At 32.9% G+C, this 19,366-nt stretch overlaps 1 protein-coding gene across 13 annotated transcripts in view; it reads left to right on the forward strand.

Annotated features, from left to right (window-relative positions):
- Positions 1–19,366, forward strand: part of LOC108688763 (actin-binding LIM protein 2) — a 29,789-nt gene that overhangs the window by 3,722 nt on the left and 6,701 nt on the right. For 8 of the 13 annotated variants that reach the window (XR_001931805.1, XM_018195142.1, XM_018195145.1 and 5 more), the window contains exons 2-11: positions 2,948–3,307; positions 12,318–12,478; positions 12,552–12,717; positions 13,615–13,846; positions 14,327–14,645; positions 16,129–16,200; positions 16,934–17,117; positions 17,407–17,666; positions 17,778–18,039; positions 18,221–18,304. Coding sequence is in view for 12 of the 13 variants with exons in the window: in XM_018195142.1 (XP_018050631.1) it covers positions 3,208–3,307; positions 12,318–12,478; positions 12,552–12,717; positions 13,615–13,846; positions 14,327–14,645; positions 16,129–16,200; positions 16,934–17,117; positions 17,407–17,666; positions 17,778–18,039; positions 18,221–18,304 (1,840 nt within the window). In the remaining variant the exon portion in view is untranslated. Of the gene's footprint in view, positions 1–2,567; positions 3,308–12,317; positions 12,479–12,551; positions 12,718–13,614; positions 13,847–14,326; positions 14,646–16,128; positions 16,201–16,933; positions 17,118–17,406; positions 17,667–17,777; positions 18,040–18,220; positions 18,305–19,366 lie in introns of those variants that run through there. The other 5 variants (XM_018195147.1, XM_018195153.1, XM_018195154.1 and 2 more) reach the window with 3 other exon arrangements.

Consider the following 19,366-nt stretch of genomic DNA (forward strand, 5'->3'; position numbering starts at 1 on the left):
TATAGAAGATGACGTTTGGAGAGAAAGCCTTTCATACGGAAAGTGTAAACTTCTAATTTCCAGTCACTTTTTGCAGAGACTATACATCTGATACATTCTTAAATGTCAGAAGAATACATGAAGAATACAATCTTGAAATAATGTTCAATTTATTTTCCAATAATTAACAATCACTAAAAATCTTTCGTATCGAATAGTCGATTATATAGAACACTATTTAGCTTGTTATTTGTGCCTTCGTGACGCCCATTTACTGATCATATTACGACAGTACACAATCGTAACCTCGATCCGCGACATTACGTGGCCGATCTCGCAATGTGAACCTTACGCTTACGCGAAGACTTTACACGTGAGGCAGCCATTTCACGCACGAGGAGGCGTTTACATAATAGATCAGCTCACGACAGAGCGCGTAAAGCCGGAGCAACGATCGACATGATATTGATCCTCTTCTCGGTTTCTATCGACACGAGTACGAGGGTCTCTTGAAGATGCCGTTAATGCATCTCCAAGTAAATTAATGAGCACGTTTCACACGAAATTGCAAAAGTTGCTGATCGATACGTATCCCCCAAACCATACAGAGACGCTACTCTTTAGAGAGAATTCCCTCTCGATGAAGATTATTAATTGGCATCGACGGAAACGTCCGATTTCGACACGAAAACTGTGCGAAACTCGTCTAATTCTTGTATCCTCGTAAATTACGATTCTGCTTTTGAAGAATTGTATATAATCAATTTTAATTAATAATGTTGGAAATCACTAAATACGACATTTTATGTCGAAGAGATATTCTTATAAAAGCCTATTTTCGTTCTTTTTAAATATTTATATATATATATATATATTTGACAAGAAAATAATTGTCATTTTAGTCTGGAGTTGTCTAGTTCTACAATGCAGTCTTGACAAAGAAATTGGATTATTCAAAAAAAAAAAGGGCACTCGTTTTCTGTACGCATCCTGGATCAATATTTCAATCGCTTATTGGTGCATGTGATGTACACCGTGCGTCGACTTACGTCATTCTTTGACTCGATCTTGGAGATGTAACACGAAGTTGCACATTTGTAATATAATGTAATATAATATAATGTTCATTGAGTAACGAGATAAAATTACAAATAACAGCTTGCTTTTTAAGGATTTAAAAGTTTTAACATGAAACTAGAGATGCAGTATTTATCATTTTATTCTTGTATCATAAAGCAAGAATCGTTTGTGCAAGAATCGCTTGTTTTACTTTGAAAAATTTTCGGATATCCGATTTGACTATTAAGATATATTATATTTACTGTAAAGTAAAAAATGTAAAGTCTAATCTGTCTTACATGTTTTTAGTTGAGGAGCAATATTATATTATATTTTTTTATTTCACTATTAATCATATCATCCTATTATGCGAAACTAGTTTAAGCTGACAGAATTAGGGCACCGCGTGTGTATATGATGATAAAATTGTGACAAGCGCTGGACACTTTCCCAGTTAACTGGATTACAGTCTTATGCAATAATTCCATTTATAAATTATTCTTAAATATAGCTTTCAATTGGATAATTTGAATGCCTTTAATATTATCTGATCTTTCGCTTTGTAAAATTACATTTTTAATGTACACTTTAAATTTTTCAAGAAAGTAAATTTTAGAGTAAAATATATTTAAAAATGTATGAAGCCAACTTCAAGATATTCATCTTTCTTAGCTAATTGGATTAAAGTTTTATGCAATGATTCCATTTATAAATTACTCTTAATAGCTTCGAGTCATGTAATCTGAGTACTGTTGATATTATCCGATCTTTTTACAAAATAATAATTACACTTTTAATATAATATATACTTCAGATTTTTCTGGAAAAGAAAATTTCCGAGTAAAAAATTTTGTTAATTTCAAAACATTTTATTTATTTCATAGAAATGATTTTACTGAAAATTTAAAATATATAGATTTTAAAAATATTTTCTAGATACAAATCCGAAAATAATTTTATATTACTATTGAAATAATTATGTAGGATATCTAAATTGGTTGCTAAAATGTTACAACTTTTTGCAGCATTATTTATTGAGATTGAGTTTCACACATAATTATTTTGATGATCCAACAAAATTATTTTCAAATCTCTATCTATGTATACTTAAATTTTTAAGTATTTCAGCAAAATCATTCTTTTCGTATTGTATTTAAAAATTTTTCTAAACATTCATGATGCATACAATTGCGTACAAGCTAAATAAAAAGTTTAATCTGCCGGCTGACAAACATATTTTTCTAATCCTCTTGAGGCAACTGCGAATATCATTGCTTACAAATGTGCATTAATGACAGATTACTAGAGTCAAGGATAAAACAGAAAAAAGAAAGATTGCGGCAAAGTACAAAGTGAAGAATGAAAGAGGTGCAAAGCCGTCTCATAGGATTAGACTTTCAGGGCGGAGTCGACCATGAAAGTAAACATTATCTGCGCCGACTGTACCGGTTGACAATCGGGACTCGACGAGGCACGAATCTCATACTAGCCAGTAACTGGTGGTCGGCACTGTTGGCAGTCGACAATCGGCAGTCGCAGCGACTGTATGGACACGTGTATTGTGATTGACTGATTGTATTACGTTAAAGTTCTCGCGCCATACGCTTCGAAATTCAGATTAGCTCTCGGCGAGTTGTCGATTAATCGTTTAAAAATTCCTACGACTTACAAATTCCGCGTTCGTACCAAATATATTAAATACGAGTTGAGATTTTTCATTCTGGAAAAAAATTTGCAATATTGTTATCGACGCATTACTCAACAAACAACGTAATCACCTTCGATTATCTTGATAATCTACCAAAGATATTACATGACATTAGATTCATAACGATATATACAGAACATCAACAGAGGATAAAATATTCAATCTAAACGGGGACAACGTGATATGTCGAATTTTTTTTAGCAAAATCTCCAAGTTTGACCTATCAAGACACAGATGTTAGTCGATAATTCACTCACGAGTTATTTGAGTGATCTCAACGACAGAAGATTGAGGATACGAATCTGCTCGCGGCTGCTTCGAGTTGCACCTCGACCGGTGACGAATCGTGCACCGATCGTCTAGCTCGGCATTATCTTATCTTAACATCACACGGAAACGGGAAGGAGAGGTGCGTGTGCCAGCGCGGCTCGTGTCCCTGAAAGTTACGCAACGCAGACACGATGAAGTCGAAGACGAGCGAGAGTTTAATAGCAAGTGAAAGCAAGGCGGAGTTCAAGAAAGACGATGCCGACCAGCACAAGCAAAAACCATTGAAGAAAGGTAAAAAATGTTGACTGCCGTGAAGATCCAAAAAATCCTTTCCTTACCTTCTATTTTGCGGTCGTCGAATGAGCCGCCTCTTTTTACTTTACGTCAATCTGCCTTCATCCGTGATGCTAGATTAAAAGCGGAATTAATTTCGTAACAACGAGCCATTATGCTGTTATTTGTCGTTATTTTTGAAGTTTCAATGAAATTTAAATGAATCAGTGGTGTTCAATAATTCTAACTCTCGAATCTCCTACAATATCATTATCTTTTAATAGTAATAATCATTCCTCATTATCATTATCTTATTGTGTCTGTTTGTATAATATTATGATATAGCGATAGATATTATAATAAATGTAGGAAAAATTGATAGGTAAAAGCTCCATAATGCTGAATGAAGCGTACATCGAGATATTTATTGTATCAGTATTCATTAATCTTCGAAATCCATTAGCATTATTATCGCGTCGGCGCGGTAAACGCATTAAACTTTCAATAATGTTAATTAAACGTGAAATAATTACGACTATATGTAAATAGATCTTGCTTTTTCTCGTTATTCGCGAAATTGGAGCCATGTCCGCTGAAATGAAATCTGTCTCTACAAGAAATTCGACGCGGTAATATGAAATCCGTTCCGCTGGTCGGTATGGTATTTTACGACATCCGCCGATCATCCATCCGTCTTATCAACTTGCCTCACGACTGCTTTAATATATCGCGGCGACACGATGTTTAAATTACACGATGCGAAAGTACTCGTGTGATACCACGCGATTCACGAGATCCGGCAATATTTGCATATTACGACGGCTGCCTCTAAGCCACGAATATCTCCGTCACGATTTTCGTCGTTCGTGATGAGGCGAATCTGAGGAACGTGACACGGTACCGCACGCCGAGAACATTTTTAACCGCCCCGATGCTCCAATGAGGAAATGCATTCCTTAGCGCGCTAGAAACGCCGATCGAAATCCCGTTTGGGTCTCACTTACATTGTGAGTCAATCGAAAATATCTAGACTATTTTCTCGATTATCTATTGTCTATCTGATTATGAAAATACATTCTATAACTCATTCTCAAATTATTAAATATTTTTAACCTCGATTAATTTAATATATTGCGCAACTTAGGTCGTTTCTAATAAAAATACCGCGAAAGAATTAATTTGATTATTGTGAATCCTGGAAAAATATTTAAGAATGCGAAAAACTCGTTTCTTATTATACTGTTGATATACAATTAAATTAGCAAGCAAAAACAATAAAACGAGAATTTTACTAAGAAGTCACGAGGAATTTTTTTGCATGTAGGTTATAATAATTGTGTTTTTTCGCGCTATCGACAATAAAATTCATATACACACATCGAGAATGCGATACAAGCATTTTGTAATTTAGTTGCCCTCGCACTCGTGGGATACTAATTACTGACTTCATACATTATTAAGTTATCGTCGGTAATTGTCATATAATGAATACGATCCGAAATATGTACTTTTGCATATTGCATCATGTACACACAATTGGCTTCTGCCAGCTCATAACACAATAACAATAATTTTATATGTCATGTGCAACCTTGAATTGTACGGAACGCTTTACAATATTTAAAGTTTATGGCATTTACAATAAGAAGCTGTACGTTTATTTTTATGTATATACTGCAATATATTGTGATGTATGCTGCCCAACGTAAAATAACTATTTTTTAATGATTATTTTCATCATCAAGGAACAATTTATAACTTATGTGGTTGGACATCACTTATTTTTTGTATAATTAATATTTAGAAAATATGTTTTACGTTTTACATCACGAACAATTAGCGATTAGCTTTTAAATACTGTGTATTCTCTTTATTAAATTTAATTTTTATTATCAAGTATTAATTGAATTAGTCTATATATCTAAAATGTTACATAAAGTATTGTAGTATTGTAATTTGCTTGCATAAAATTTTATTGTTTTTTATGTGGTCAAGTGTGAAATTAGTTTACATATGAAGTATTGTTAAATTAGTACATATCTCTTCTACAGAACAAGAATAATATCAAGAATGGCCATGACGATAAGAACTAACCGCAAAAGCCATAATTATCGCATCGTTACCGTTAACTTGCTTGATAATCGACTGTAATATACATATCTTTAATTCTCATTTTTTGAGGATGCGTCGTAGAATAGTGACGATTATTTGAATATGATATAACATTTATAGAGAGAAATGATTGTCCAACACGTGCAGCTACGAATTATTAATTTCTTTATTACATCTCATATATTACATCTCATGCATTACATCAGTTTGTTATCGCAGGATAATTGAAGTGCAGCAGTTTAACACATTTTCATTAGAGCGAGTTTAAACGTCGACGATAATCAATTTTTTAATATTTTGTTCGTAAATGATCTGTTTATATAGACAACATTCAAGATAGAAAGTGTCATTCGTTAAATTAAATAATTACACTGACACTGGTTGAAAAGATTATGCTTTACATTATTTAAATTGAACTTTTATTTCCTGAATTTTTAGAAGTATAAAAAAGATTGTAGCAAAACATAGTGCAAACAGAAAAAAAGAAACGGTAGTTGAGCAGGTTTTTAGTAGAAAGGAGAGTGGTTAAAAATTTATCTGCTGACATAGCAGTTCTGCAGATGTTCTGTCGAGTGCATGCTGGTGCAAATTTCAGCGAAATCTAACACGTGCTCTTCCGTTATATCACGCTATGTTACCTTTAAATTATATAGTGTAATATAAAACATCTATTGTTTTCAATACGATTTAAATGAAATTCGATCTCGTTCTTTTGAATTATTGCAATGTTTATTTCGTACAGATAACAAAATGCTCATCAGCTTCAAAATAGAATATTCAGATTGCCAAGCAAGTGAAAAATATCGAATATTGTTTTGTTTAAATTTTGACGATAAAAATAATGTACATAATCACAAATATTATTTAATACAATTCGAGAGCATTGCTTGTAAATACAAATCGATTCTTGGAGCTACACTTTTAGACGCCTAGATATTTTCTGTGTAATTCATTATCAACTTCCTTCGTGCTGTCAACATTCCAAATTTTCCTTCAGACAAATTAACTTGACCTAATACTAATTCTAAGAATTTACAGTGATATAATGAAGTGAGCTGCACGATTGTCTTTTTTCATTCCCTTCTAAAATATAACATGGTAAAGTGAGTGAAAAAGAGAAATGTAGCAATGCATATAGCAATAATATAAATTATAATGAATCTCTGTTTCCCTTTCTAAAAAAAGTTAACTTCTGAATTTTCTTCTATTATAATTAACGTATAATATTTCATAGTTATCTTACGCTACTCCTATAATATTTTAATAGTTTAATACTATTTTGTAGCTATATATACTTTGCGTTTAGCAAATAAATATCGAAGAATTCGCAAGAAATGGCAATGACGTGCAAGAAACTTAATAACTGTGGAAGATTTTTTAATTTATATAAACTATAACAAAAGCTGTATCGACTGTTAGCGCGAAGGAAAAATATGAAGTGATTATAAATATGAAGATTAGATATGTTCGACAGATAATCATTGCACAGTCGATTAGTATTCGATTTTATGATCTAGAGTGCAACGAGAGAGATCAGGGCAGTCCAGGGTCGTCGCGTTTGACCCCACTTTGCCACATCCTATTTAGACCACTTATGAATCATATTAACATACCACCTTCATGTATAGTATCTACGTAGAGTGATCACGATAAGTGACAGGACCTTATTCTTCAATTAATTTCGATTTTGTTGATTTTGTCCTGACAACTGTAATCTGAGGATATAATCACTGAAATATCTGATCGTCGGGATGTATCGCGGATATAAAAATCGCGTTAAATAATGGCCTTCACGTTGAAGAGAAATATGGTCGTCTATCAGGTCTTGTCCAGTGACAGTTCATGCGGCAAAAACTGGTTATTCTGTGCACGCCTGCATGATACGATGTCTTTTTAACGGGAGAGTAATCCCAATATTGAATTACTAATTAGCAATGTAGTCGAGGTATGCATACGTTATGACTCAGAGTTTCTGCTTTATGTCAAACGTGTAATTCGCACAGCCAATTCCTGCAATTGTTATTTCATATAAGAATCTGTGATTCATGCACTGTTAAATCTATAGTATTAAATTTAACCTAATTTAAGTTGCCATTACTCCTACTTAATATATCGTTATTTTATACTGAAACAACCCATACAGAACGCCAACAGTTATAATAAAATCAATGCTTAGTCAACATTATAACTGTCAACTGATGGCTAAAGTTCTGCCAATCACTGTACCAAGTACTGAACCATCACTGGCAAATGATTGGCTGTCAAATGATGACCACAATTATGTCAGCCAGTATTGGTTAAATTTAATACTATTACAATATCAAATTTAACCACTGTTTTAATATAGAATAACGTATTGAGCCAGTGGCAATATAAATTAAATGACATATATAACAGACTACTTTAATCAAATTGTAATTATTGCAGCATTTGGAAATGTTTGGTAAAATCGAAAAAAATTTCTACCAAATTCCCGGAACTTTTTCGTTAAATAACTCGATCGAACAGTGCAGCTTTATTATCTTTTCCTTTTTTTCAGATATGCTGCATGTGACATCGATACATTGTTATCGCATACGATTGACGTGTTCCGCGCGCGAATCACGAGGACGATAAATTCCGTTATCACTCGCTCGCGTCCGAGTTGAGCCTATCGACCCATCGTTTTCTTTTTTCTGGCAACAGATTTTTCGCCCCAGTTGAAGCGTGCCGTAAATTAAACGACATGCGACGCGCAGACGAGGGTGTGTCACTTCATGGACGAGTGGCCCCATTCGATTAAACGCGAGCTCGCGTCATGAGTTTCGATTCTATTCGAGCTCGATTCTATTCGTACTGCAGCGAGGAGCAGAGAAAGTAGCGTTGGCATGTATTGTTGTAAGCCGGAAATGTTGAGTCTAACACGTACAATTTGTTTAAAAAATTTTTTTGAGGAATTACTTTCGCTACGCTTCATTCGTTCACGCTTCTGTCATATTGTCGTGTCGCTATCTAATTTAAAAATAGGCATTTCTTGCTACTCTATGGACATTGTCTGGCGGATTCCAGAGTCGGAAGTATCATTTCTGAAGCAGGACCTCGACAATTCTCTTCTTCTGTATAAAGCGGATGCGTTTAACTTGGTCTGCCTACGCGCAACGAGGATTCTGTCGACTTTAACTCATGCGACGGTCTGATGACGAATGTATGAAGAGAGGTGTGATGTCATCGTATATTTTTAAGGCACAGGGGATCTGGCCTTTACCTCCCGGCTTTATGTGATGTCATGCACATTTTCATCTTTTTCAGCCATTGATTTATATAAATGCCACGGCATTTATATAAATGGCACTGGTATTTGTTTTCGTTTCATTGAATTCGCGTGAAATTCTCTCACGAAGTAAAATTGTTTTCTCGAGAGAACACATTTCTTGCGTGATTTATACTGGATATAACTTGACATTTACAAAATGAACGTAAGGAGAGTTTAAATGCAACGGAAGCATTAAAATTTGTGAAAATTTGAAAAGGAATTCCTTAACTTATTAGTCATAATTATTTAGCAAATTAAATTTTCGCTTTCTATTAAAATGTCCAACCGATATTATCCAAAAATAAATTTTTACGTACAGGAGACTTAATTAGAAGCTTAATTCTTTTCAGTATTTTAACTTTTTTTATTAATTACTCCGGAAAATAGTTGTTCCTCTTGACAGGTAAAAATCGACTGCGTTACCGGCATCCGCCACGGAATTCGCGGTTGATGAGTAATTAGTCGACTCTCTCTACATTCGCAGAATGAAAGAATTTCGTTTCGCGCCAATGGGATCGAATAAAAATGCATGTGCAGCTTCCTGCATACTTTTTTCTTCTATGTACACATCATTAAGTCGAAACGAGCGCAATCTTTACACGAACAGCTGGATTCGGTGCAGCGAACGCAAACAGAAGTAAATTATTAGTTCTGCCTCTCTAAATATTGATTGTGCTATGAGTGAACACAACACTCCCCTTGCGCATTTCATATGATCCGGCCACACGCGTAACGGCACTATAGATACGCCATAATTTATCGTGGAACGCGTTCAAAACAACCGATAACTCAATAAAGGCGTCACATTCATCGCGCCTTCTCGTAGTTGAATCATCAAACGATCGAACTGGGTAAGCACTCGTTCCAGCAAGATTTTTCATTCGTATATTTCGTACACACTCGTCGTAAAATACTTGCGATCATTTTTTTTTCTATTTAATTATTCTCGTGACATACGAACTTCCGCGATGTACACACGGGATGACGGAAGCGAGAACATTCAATTCCACCACGTAACAATTTATATAATAAGGTCATGCAATTTGCGTCACCATGGTAGAATAAATTATGCTGCTCGTATTCGGTTGAAACGTTCATTATTCGCGTAATGAAACAATGAAGAATAGCATAACGATAATATAATGAAGAAAACGTTATATATGTTATATATGTATGCAGACGCGAAGTGCCGATTAAGTCAGAAATCAAAATCGACTAATGAATAATGCATCCACGTTATTCGTACGTACATACATATTCGTGTCAAAACGTGCTCGTATTTCGGCTGACATGTTTGCTTCAATCGATCGCGATATTAATTCGCGACGCGTACAAATAGAACATAATGTGTTACAAACATAATCCACAATGACAAATACGTGCACGTGTAAGTATAAAAAGAATTGTTTTAGTAGAAAAAAAAAAAAGAAAACATGAAGAACTTTTTGGCAGCATTTAATAAAAGATGTAAGAAGGAAAAAAACGTAAATACAAACTTTCATGTGTTTAAAGTTGTAAGTTTGATTTAAGAACTTTTATGTATATATAAATAAATATTAAATTTAATATTAGGTATTAACAGAGTGGAACACAGACCTGGGAAACCGGGAAAAGTCAGGGAAATTGAAATTGGTCATGGAAATCGAGAAAAGTCAGGGAAAAAAATCTGGAATTTCAAAATTTGCTTACAATTTCCTTAAACTACTTCTATTCCAAATAATTGGAATCTATTCCATTTTAATTTTTTAAATATTATATTTGACGTATACAGTTCAAAACTTGCGCACTTTAAACGATTTTAACAAAATAATTCAAATTTATATTTTATTCAGTATTTTTATTGATCCCTTTTTTGGTCGTAATTGTATTCTTTTTTTCAAAACTAATTTATTTTTTGCTGGTTTGAATTTGCACTCAAAATTTTATTATGCTACTAAGCTTTTTTTTGCGTTTTTAATAATATAATTTTCCTACAATCTTTGAATCTAAATGTTAAAATGTACATATTTTATATTAGTCATGGAAAATTTTTCATTTTTATTTGGAAAACCTGAAAACCAGAGAATTTTAAAATTCATTTTCAATGGCAATCCTGATTTAAATATAATGAATATGTCGTTTTTTTGCTACAATAACGATATAATTAACAAATTATCATTTTTAATTACTTATTTGAAAAAAAAATAAAAGCACATAAAGAAAAAAGAAAAAACTTACTTTAAAAAACATAATTTTATTCTTCTGTAATTAGTAATCACATGAAAATTGTACTTTAAAATTAATATTACAACATTAACATTAATTAAAAATATTTAATTTATTTTCTAAAAAATTTACTTTTTTAATTAGTGTATACAGCAAATGAGCGATATTAACAATTAATAAATAATGATTTGATTAGTTACCTTTAAATGTTTCTCATTTAAAAATATATAATTTCGACATTTTAGTGTTAGAATTTTCATTTCAAAATAACTTCAAGAATTTACCATTAACAGTTGTCACGTGCAGTCTGGGATAAGTCAACTGTCCTTAATCTGCCATTTAGCTTTACGATCAAAGCTATCTCAGATCCGGACATCGGTTCGTTGAGACTCGGATTATTCTGGATCTAAACTGTTTCAATGGAAAACTCTATTATAGAACGCGCGGATAATCTTTCAGAACACGAGCATTGTAATGCATCCTTTCCGCTGGCGACAGGTACATTACGTAACTGCTGAAAGTTAACGCTCTATGAAGAGCCGATGACCACGTGGAGTGGGAGATGCGAGTCGCCATTGTTAGTGTAAACGCACTCAAAGAAATTTCGAATGATCGTCACGCACGAGAAGGTGCATGACTCATGATGTCTTCTCGTTATTTTTAGCTTGCATCCTCGTACATTTGCCTACACTTGAAAAAATTCACACAATGAGTTATTTAACACGTTCATCCAACAAGTTTTATTTATCTGATCATATACGTCAATGATAGAATTTTCATTATTATATATAATGATAACATTCTTTACTATAAAATTATTCTCATATATTAAATTGTATTTTTTATTTTACATTATTATTTAATTATTTAAATTGTTTAAAATTTAGATGACATTTATTTTTACAAATATTTTTTGCAAATGAATAAATTTCTAATACTAAATAACAAGATTATAAGTTGAAACTAAAAGTTTTTGATATAATGATTCTTTGCAAAATAATTTAATTTTTGAAATTTCCGATTGTCACTTTATTATATATATAAAAAAAGATATAAGATTAGGTGTTGTTTAGTCATTCTCAGTGTTTAAAAATATTTCACTACAATATAAAACTACAATATAATTTTTCTAAAGACCTGAATTCTTTATCTTGTTACTTTGATAATAGAATGAGTTAGAACATCAAAAGCAAGTTATGATTATCCCTACTAAAGATTTACAAATATTACAAAAAAAGAATGTTTAAACGTTTGCTGGAAAGCTATTATTTTGTCATAAAACGGTAGAAATTTCATTTTACGCGAATGCTCGCCACTCAGTTAATTTACAATATTACTGTCGGATAGATTATTAGTTTGGAATGGGAAGCTAATGATCCGTGAAAACATTTCATAAAGGAAAACGCTCTCTTGTTTCAGGTAAAACGTTTTGTCAATCTTGTAAGAAGAAGTGCAGTGGGGAAGTACTGCGGGTTCAGGATAAATACTTTCACATAGGGTGCTTCAAGTGTGCCCAGTGCAACGCTAGCTTAGCACAGGGTGGCTTCTTTGCACGTGAAGGTTCCTATTACTGCACTAAGGTGAGTCACATTTTATTCGACATTTATTCTTCGATTTTTTTAAATGTAACGTGTTTGTTATTCTGTTTACTAGGATTATCGGGAGCGTTGGGGTACACGTTGTGCTGGTTGCGGGGAGTATGTGGAGGGTGATGTGGTGACAGCTGGCGAGAAGCATGCATTTCATCCAAATTGTTTCCATTGCCAAAGATGTCGGCAACCGTTGCTAGGACAGGGAACAAAAGTGTCTCTTGTTCAAGGTATGTGATGTAAAATTATTTATGACTCATTGAGGGCTAGAAATTGAGGCAGAATCCAATCTACATCTTTGTTTAATGCGTACTGATGCATTGACATAATACAGCGTTTCTTATACGAGGATACCGACAAACGCGTGAAAGATTCACTAATTCTAATTGTCAACAGTTTCTCTATCAATTGTGGATTACGATGCGTACTGAATTATTGTGTAACCGATGTGCCTCTTTGATACAGCTTTCACAATTAGTGTAGTAGTCAATCTGTTAAAGCAAATTGCCACTTAGGCTTATCGTTACTCCACCGTTACAAGGCCGCGCGCATTTACTATGTACATACATACGTCCTTGTGACAATTACGCGACCAAAGGTAAAAATCCGACATGACGTGCATCTCTTTATTGTGTACTATAACGATGCAAGTCACCTATTTCTAAGAAATTAAGGCCGATTGAACGTTACGAATAAATTACGCTGGATTTCACATCTAGTCCCTCATCAAGAAAGTCGTTAAGAAAATGAAAATGAATTCCGTCCATATAATTTAGGAAATGTCAATTAAAATAATTTATTAAATTTTATTTTTATAAGCTTTTATCAATTCAAGTACATTCTATATTTTTTCGAATTTTTTAAATTTCTCTTAATTATTATATTTTATTGCTATTAATAAAGTAATAATTTATCGAATGTTGTGTCATTTTTGTAATGTGATCAACATAATAAAACCAAGTGATCTTAAACTAGTTTTTTCAAGTGAAAAAAATTGCAATAATAAATGAAACTGGATGACAATTTCATAAAATGGACAATTGCAGGCAATACAAAGGTTAATGATAACGTTTTGGGATCCGTTACCGGGTCTCATTAATCTTCATTAATTATGCATTTATTCGTAGGTCAAGCGCTATGTCACCGATGTGTCGGTATTCCGGTTCGCGAGGCCTCCACGCCGATTGGCAATAGCGCCAGTACCAAAGGTGGCGGACACGCTGACCCTGGTGCTTGCGCCGGTTGTGGAAACCAATTGAGGGAAGGTCAGGCATTGGTCGCACTCGATCGTCAATGGCATGTCTGGTGCTTTAAATGTCATAGCTGCGACACTGTACTCCACGGGGAATACATGGGAAAGTAAGTTTCGTGTTGATCCACATCTATCTTTTCATCTTAATTATATACAAGAATATTAATCAGGAGACACGAGCGTTTCATATGAAGTACATTTTTCATTAGTATATACTTTTGTGAAAGAGATGCTACAGTATTTCTCCTTTATAGAAGAATATTAGTATAGCTTTCATAAAAATAAAATATTCTTTTTAAATAAATTGATGTTATCGACAAACGCACATATTGGAGAAGATTATACATTATTCTAAAAATATGATATCTTCTTTATGTTTATATTTAGGATTGGGATTCGATAGTTATAGAATTGGAAAAATATAAGAATAAAGCTTTTCGAGAAAAAAAATATCTAATAAGTGTTTTTTAAATTTATTTATTTAAGTTTTTTTAAATCAGCACAAAAACAGTTAAAAAGGATGGGATTTAAATTTTAAATGTAATCATTAAAATGTGAACCGTAACCATTAAAATTTTTTTCGACAGAGACGGCGTGCCTTACTGCGAGAAAGATTACCAGAAGCAGTTTGGAGTAAAGTGCGCCTATTGCAATCGTTACATTAGCGGCAAAGTTTTGCAGGCTGGTGATAACCATCATTTTCATCCAACGTGTGCGCGCTGCACAAAATGCGGCGATCCGTTTGGCGATGGAGAGGAAATGTATTTACAAGGTGCCGCCATATGGCACCCACGCTGCGGTCCAGGACCTACCGGACCCAATGGCATTGTGAATGGACACGGGGATGCTCACACCCCGCAGCATCGGGAATCGGAACGAATTTCTAGCAGCGCTTCGGAGATGCAGGTAAGTCCGGTTCGCGTGATCAGTGTGATTCGCTGTCTAGTCGTATTTATTCTGTACATTTATGTATGATAACTAATTTAAATTATTGCAAAAGCTTATTTGTTATTTTTACTTAATTTAACTACGAAAATTTTAAGGAAGCAATTGTAGCATTTTAATGTTTGTTTTGATAGGTATATTATCGTACATAATCTTAAATTATTGAATTAACATATATAAAGAGATAACATTTATTTTATTTCACGTCATATTTTTGTTACGTTTGACTTGCTTATTGTGAATAAAACTGTATACACGGCGTTTGTATTTTATATAACATTAGCAATTATTGGATTCATATAAAATATTAACGTAACAAAGAAAGCAAGCTTTCCATTTTATAGACTAACGCAGAGCATAATTTACATTAGTGTAGATCATACATGCATATAATATTGCCTATATACAGGCCGTTTTTAAACAATTGCATTTTTAAATGATAGATTTACACAAATCACTAAGAATAACTGCGTTTGAAAAAATATCAAGGATTAAGGCGATAGAAATATATTATCGTTAAAGCGACACTCACATATCTCAACCGAAATAAAAATAGCATTGCGTTCCAGAGCATTCTAAAATAATACATCGTATCTAATTTTAATTCTTTCCTGATCTAAAGAGAATAGAATAAATTCTATAACTCTATATTCTTTTCAAGTTCTTTTTTAAACGTAACTGCTCTTAATTATTTATATAAAATCTATCGTTTGGGAAAAATTTATTCGAGAAATTAAGAGAATCGCAATAAATTAAATATATTCCATTTTTTAAATAAGGGAATCAAAAGTTTAACATCGTATGATTCAATAGTTAGATTCAATAATATTTTTATGATTTTGAGTATTATTAGAATTAAATCTGTTATGTTAGAAAATAAAAGAAGCGCATGCTGCTGTTTATGTCTAGCACTTGCATTATTCGACTTAGCTGCATTATATATATTATATTAAGTTGTATTCGTTTGCATAATTGAATTTATCAATTGTATTATAAGGAAAGCGAAGTGTTTCACATATGTTAAATTTTTCTCTGAAAGTATACTTTATTATTTTTTGTTATCGTAATATGTAATATATGATGGGATTCTCTTAAAAATGTCAACTTTGTATTTTAAATCTTATAGTCCTTTCTACGAAACACTTTGTCATTCGATATATCCTTGTATGTTTTAGTATAGTATTCTGTATAGCGGCAATATAGAACTTAATAACACCTCGAATTTAAGATACATTAATTATTTCGTCAGCTTTGTGTATAGCTTGATTTTTGCCTCAGAGAATCAGCTGGCTCACTTTACTATTCTTTCGTTTTTACGCACGCCTCCAATGTAGGAAACAAGCGAAACATCAAAGATTATATTATCATACTTCATTTTTATTAAGTTTTTATTATCGCTTTTCTTAATCGTTGTTTACTTTTTTCGCACGGTCATTATGTATAGTTTTCATTGCGGTCACGCACGCCAAGCCTGAACGGATCGCTGTGCAGCCCTTACAGCAGCCTAAGTCGCAAGGTATGCCATATGTCACTTAGCACAGCACTCTCGACAAGTATTTCTGGTATCACTTCTCTTATTACCACTTCTCAGCGACGCGTGCTTTCGCTCTGTTAGGCACTTGCGATTCTATTTCGATTTTTATTGATTCGTCAAATAGAAAAATGAGACTATCGAAACATTGTTCGGATTGTATACTCTTGTTAAATTAGAGATTATAAGATATCATTTTTAGTAAAACATGATAATTTTAAAAATTGAATTGCATCGCTTATCATTTTAGTTTAGTGATTATCTAAAACATGATAATTTTAAAAATTGAATTGCATCACTTATCATTTTAGTTTAGTGATTATCTGTCGTTGATTTTAAAAATCTAATTGTATCATTTATTTTAATTTAGTGATTTAGTCTGTTGTTTTCTGGAATGTAAATATAATATAAAACAAAGAATGAAATTTAATATATTTTAAAAAATTTTGGGAATTCTCAAATGTTAATATAAATGCTTTCTTGACAGAGCGTTGCTCGCTTTGCACGATTTTTTTCTTTTATACAAAATGCGTCAATAATTCGAGTACATAAGAAGTTAATTCCTTTTAAAGAAACTAAATTTTGAATGCAAATTAACTTATTTTAAAAGAGATTTAGTTTATCCAATTTCTTACGCACTTTGTATAATTGATAGTAATAATCAGATGTAAAATACAATTTGCACTACATGTATGATAAAATACATTGATTGCCTCAGTATTATCCCGCACGAACTGGAAGCCCCGGTCTGATCCTACGAGAATACGGACGACCGGCGGAAGATGTATCTAGGATTTATACTTACTCGTATTTGACTGAAACGCCCAGTCAAGGATATCTGAGACGTCCGATACAGCCGTACGATAAACCTCCCACTAGCCCGCATTTTCATAGACCTAGCTGTAAGTTTTCTCTATGTATTTAAATTATTAGATTTTAATGAAATTCTAAAATAGTTATGCTACAATTAAATATAATAATTCCTTTAGTATCTTGAATATCAAGAAATTTTGATCTATTTAATTTCTAAACGTAACAAAATATTGAATTTTTTAAATATTTAAAAGAAATAATTTGTTTGAAATTGAAACTTTTAATTCTATGTCGTTTATTTGGCCTCGAGTTATCTATGTTCTCCAGAATTAATTTGTTAATTGGTCTTTATGAAAACGCATTTATTTTGTTGCACAGCATCTCGTTCGATAAGAAGCAGCGGTGGACGCAGCAGCAGATCGGGAATGAGAGCTTTGGTCGACGCGTTGAGTGACACTCGACCGAAATCGCCAGCAAGCCAAGTGGATAATGATGAACCGATAGAATTAGCGCATTATCCAGACGCCATGAAACCACCTCCAGGGGCTCAACCACCAATCGAGAGAGACGATTTTCCCGCTCCGCCATATCCTTACACTGATCCTGAAAGACGTAGACGATGGTCCGACACCTATAAGGTATTATTATCTTATATTTAATTTTCAAAATAATATAATGCTACTTTTTCCATTAATTTTTTAATGATGCTAATCAATGAATTAACGTTTGGATCCTTTTTATTAATTCAGGGAGTACCTGCATCTGATGATGAGGATGATGTGGATAATAAAACGTATATCAAGGAAGCGGAGCAAAAATTGAAAAAAGAACAGGACGAATTGAGCAAGATCGACACGGGAATAGCTAAGGTATTCCTGCAAGATCGCGAAAAAGATCGGGAGAATTTGAGACATAGAGCTGCGAACGTTGATCCTAGAAATGCGTCGAGAACACCTTCTGCCGCCAGAGAGCCAACGTATCGATTGCGCTATGAAAGTCCTGTTGGTGCATGTAAGTTGCAATAATTAATTTCATATTTTTAATATTTAGATATAGATTTTAATTATTTAGCTTGTCTAATTCTATTTAATTTTGAGAAGGAACATATTATTCTTAGATTTAAATTTGAAAGCCTATGAACAATATCATTTAACATTTATGTAAAAGATAATTCGAAAAACATTTTGTGCAGCACCTTCGCGAAATATCGATCATGCACGGCCTTGGGAGGATGACGATGGCTTCAGTTACAGATCCAGCGGGCCTAGCTACAACGGTAAGTTTTTGACTGTCGTAACACCATGTATTTGTCTCATTAACATAAGTAACGATCATCTCATACATGTCCACACGTTCGCACATGACACTAACATACCACTCTACCGTTTAAAGTAACTTGGATTAGAGAACACTGTCTCTCGATAGAGCGGGGTTTCCCAGGGCGGGCGATCGTAAATGGTCCCATTTTGTCGATAAAAAAGAAACGTTTGCTTTCGAATATGACCAAATCAGCCATGCAAACCAAGACGTGGGAGGGTTTTACGCTAATTAACAAAAATAATGATAACAGTACGTAACACTTGAAAGCAGGACTTTAAGAGGTGTGTGTAGCACCAAAAATCATACACTGGACGCCCAATTAATACAACAGGTGATGTATTCTGCCTATGCATGTTGTCGTCCCTTACCTCAATGTGCTTGCCTTATCATTTTTTTTCGTCGAACTGCGAACGGTACATCAACTAATACCTCGAAATAACAGGCTTAAATCGCCATTGCAATCTTTAATCCTGGAAATTGTTTCTCGAGGTAATTGATCCTGTTCTATATCTTGCATGATACTTGGGACCACGAAATTCATTATACACGGACACATATTGTTCCAATGCACACCACTGTCATTTCTGCGGCACAATAGTATTTTTAGATACAATTTAAACTGAACTTCAAATTGACTAAAAAGTTATTATCGTTTATTATCGTTTTTCATCTCTTTTCTGTATGCTTTAAATAAGATTTAAATTGCTTTCATAATCATTCTACCTAAATTTAATTAAAATTATTACAAGTTGTATATAGACTTTCATTATAGATAATTATTTCTAATTTCTTTTTTTTTATATTTGTAATTTTCTTTATATTACAAGAATTATATCTATATTATTTATAATATTTTGCGTTTTGTTTTATTAAGACCAATAAATATAAAATATAGATCAAAAGTAATTTCTGATTTGATTTTGATAATTAACTACTGAATTTTATGAAAGAAATTTTTATATTAAAATGCTTTTTTAAAAAGAGTTAATTTTTAGATATTTTTTGAATCTTATTTACA

The sequence above is a fragment of the Atta colombica genome, unplaced genomic scaffold, assembly GCF_001594045.1.
Source record: "Atta colombica isolate Treedump-2 unplaced genomic scaffold, Acol1.0 scaffold238, whole genome shotgun sequence".
Taxonomy (NCBI): Eukaryota; Metazoa; Arthropoda; class Insecta; order Hymenoptera; family Formicidae; genus Atta; species Atta colombica.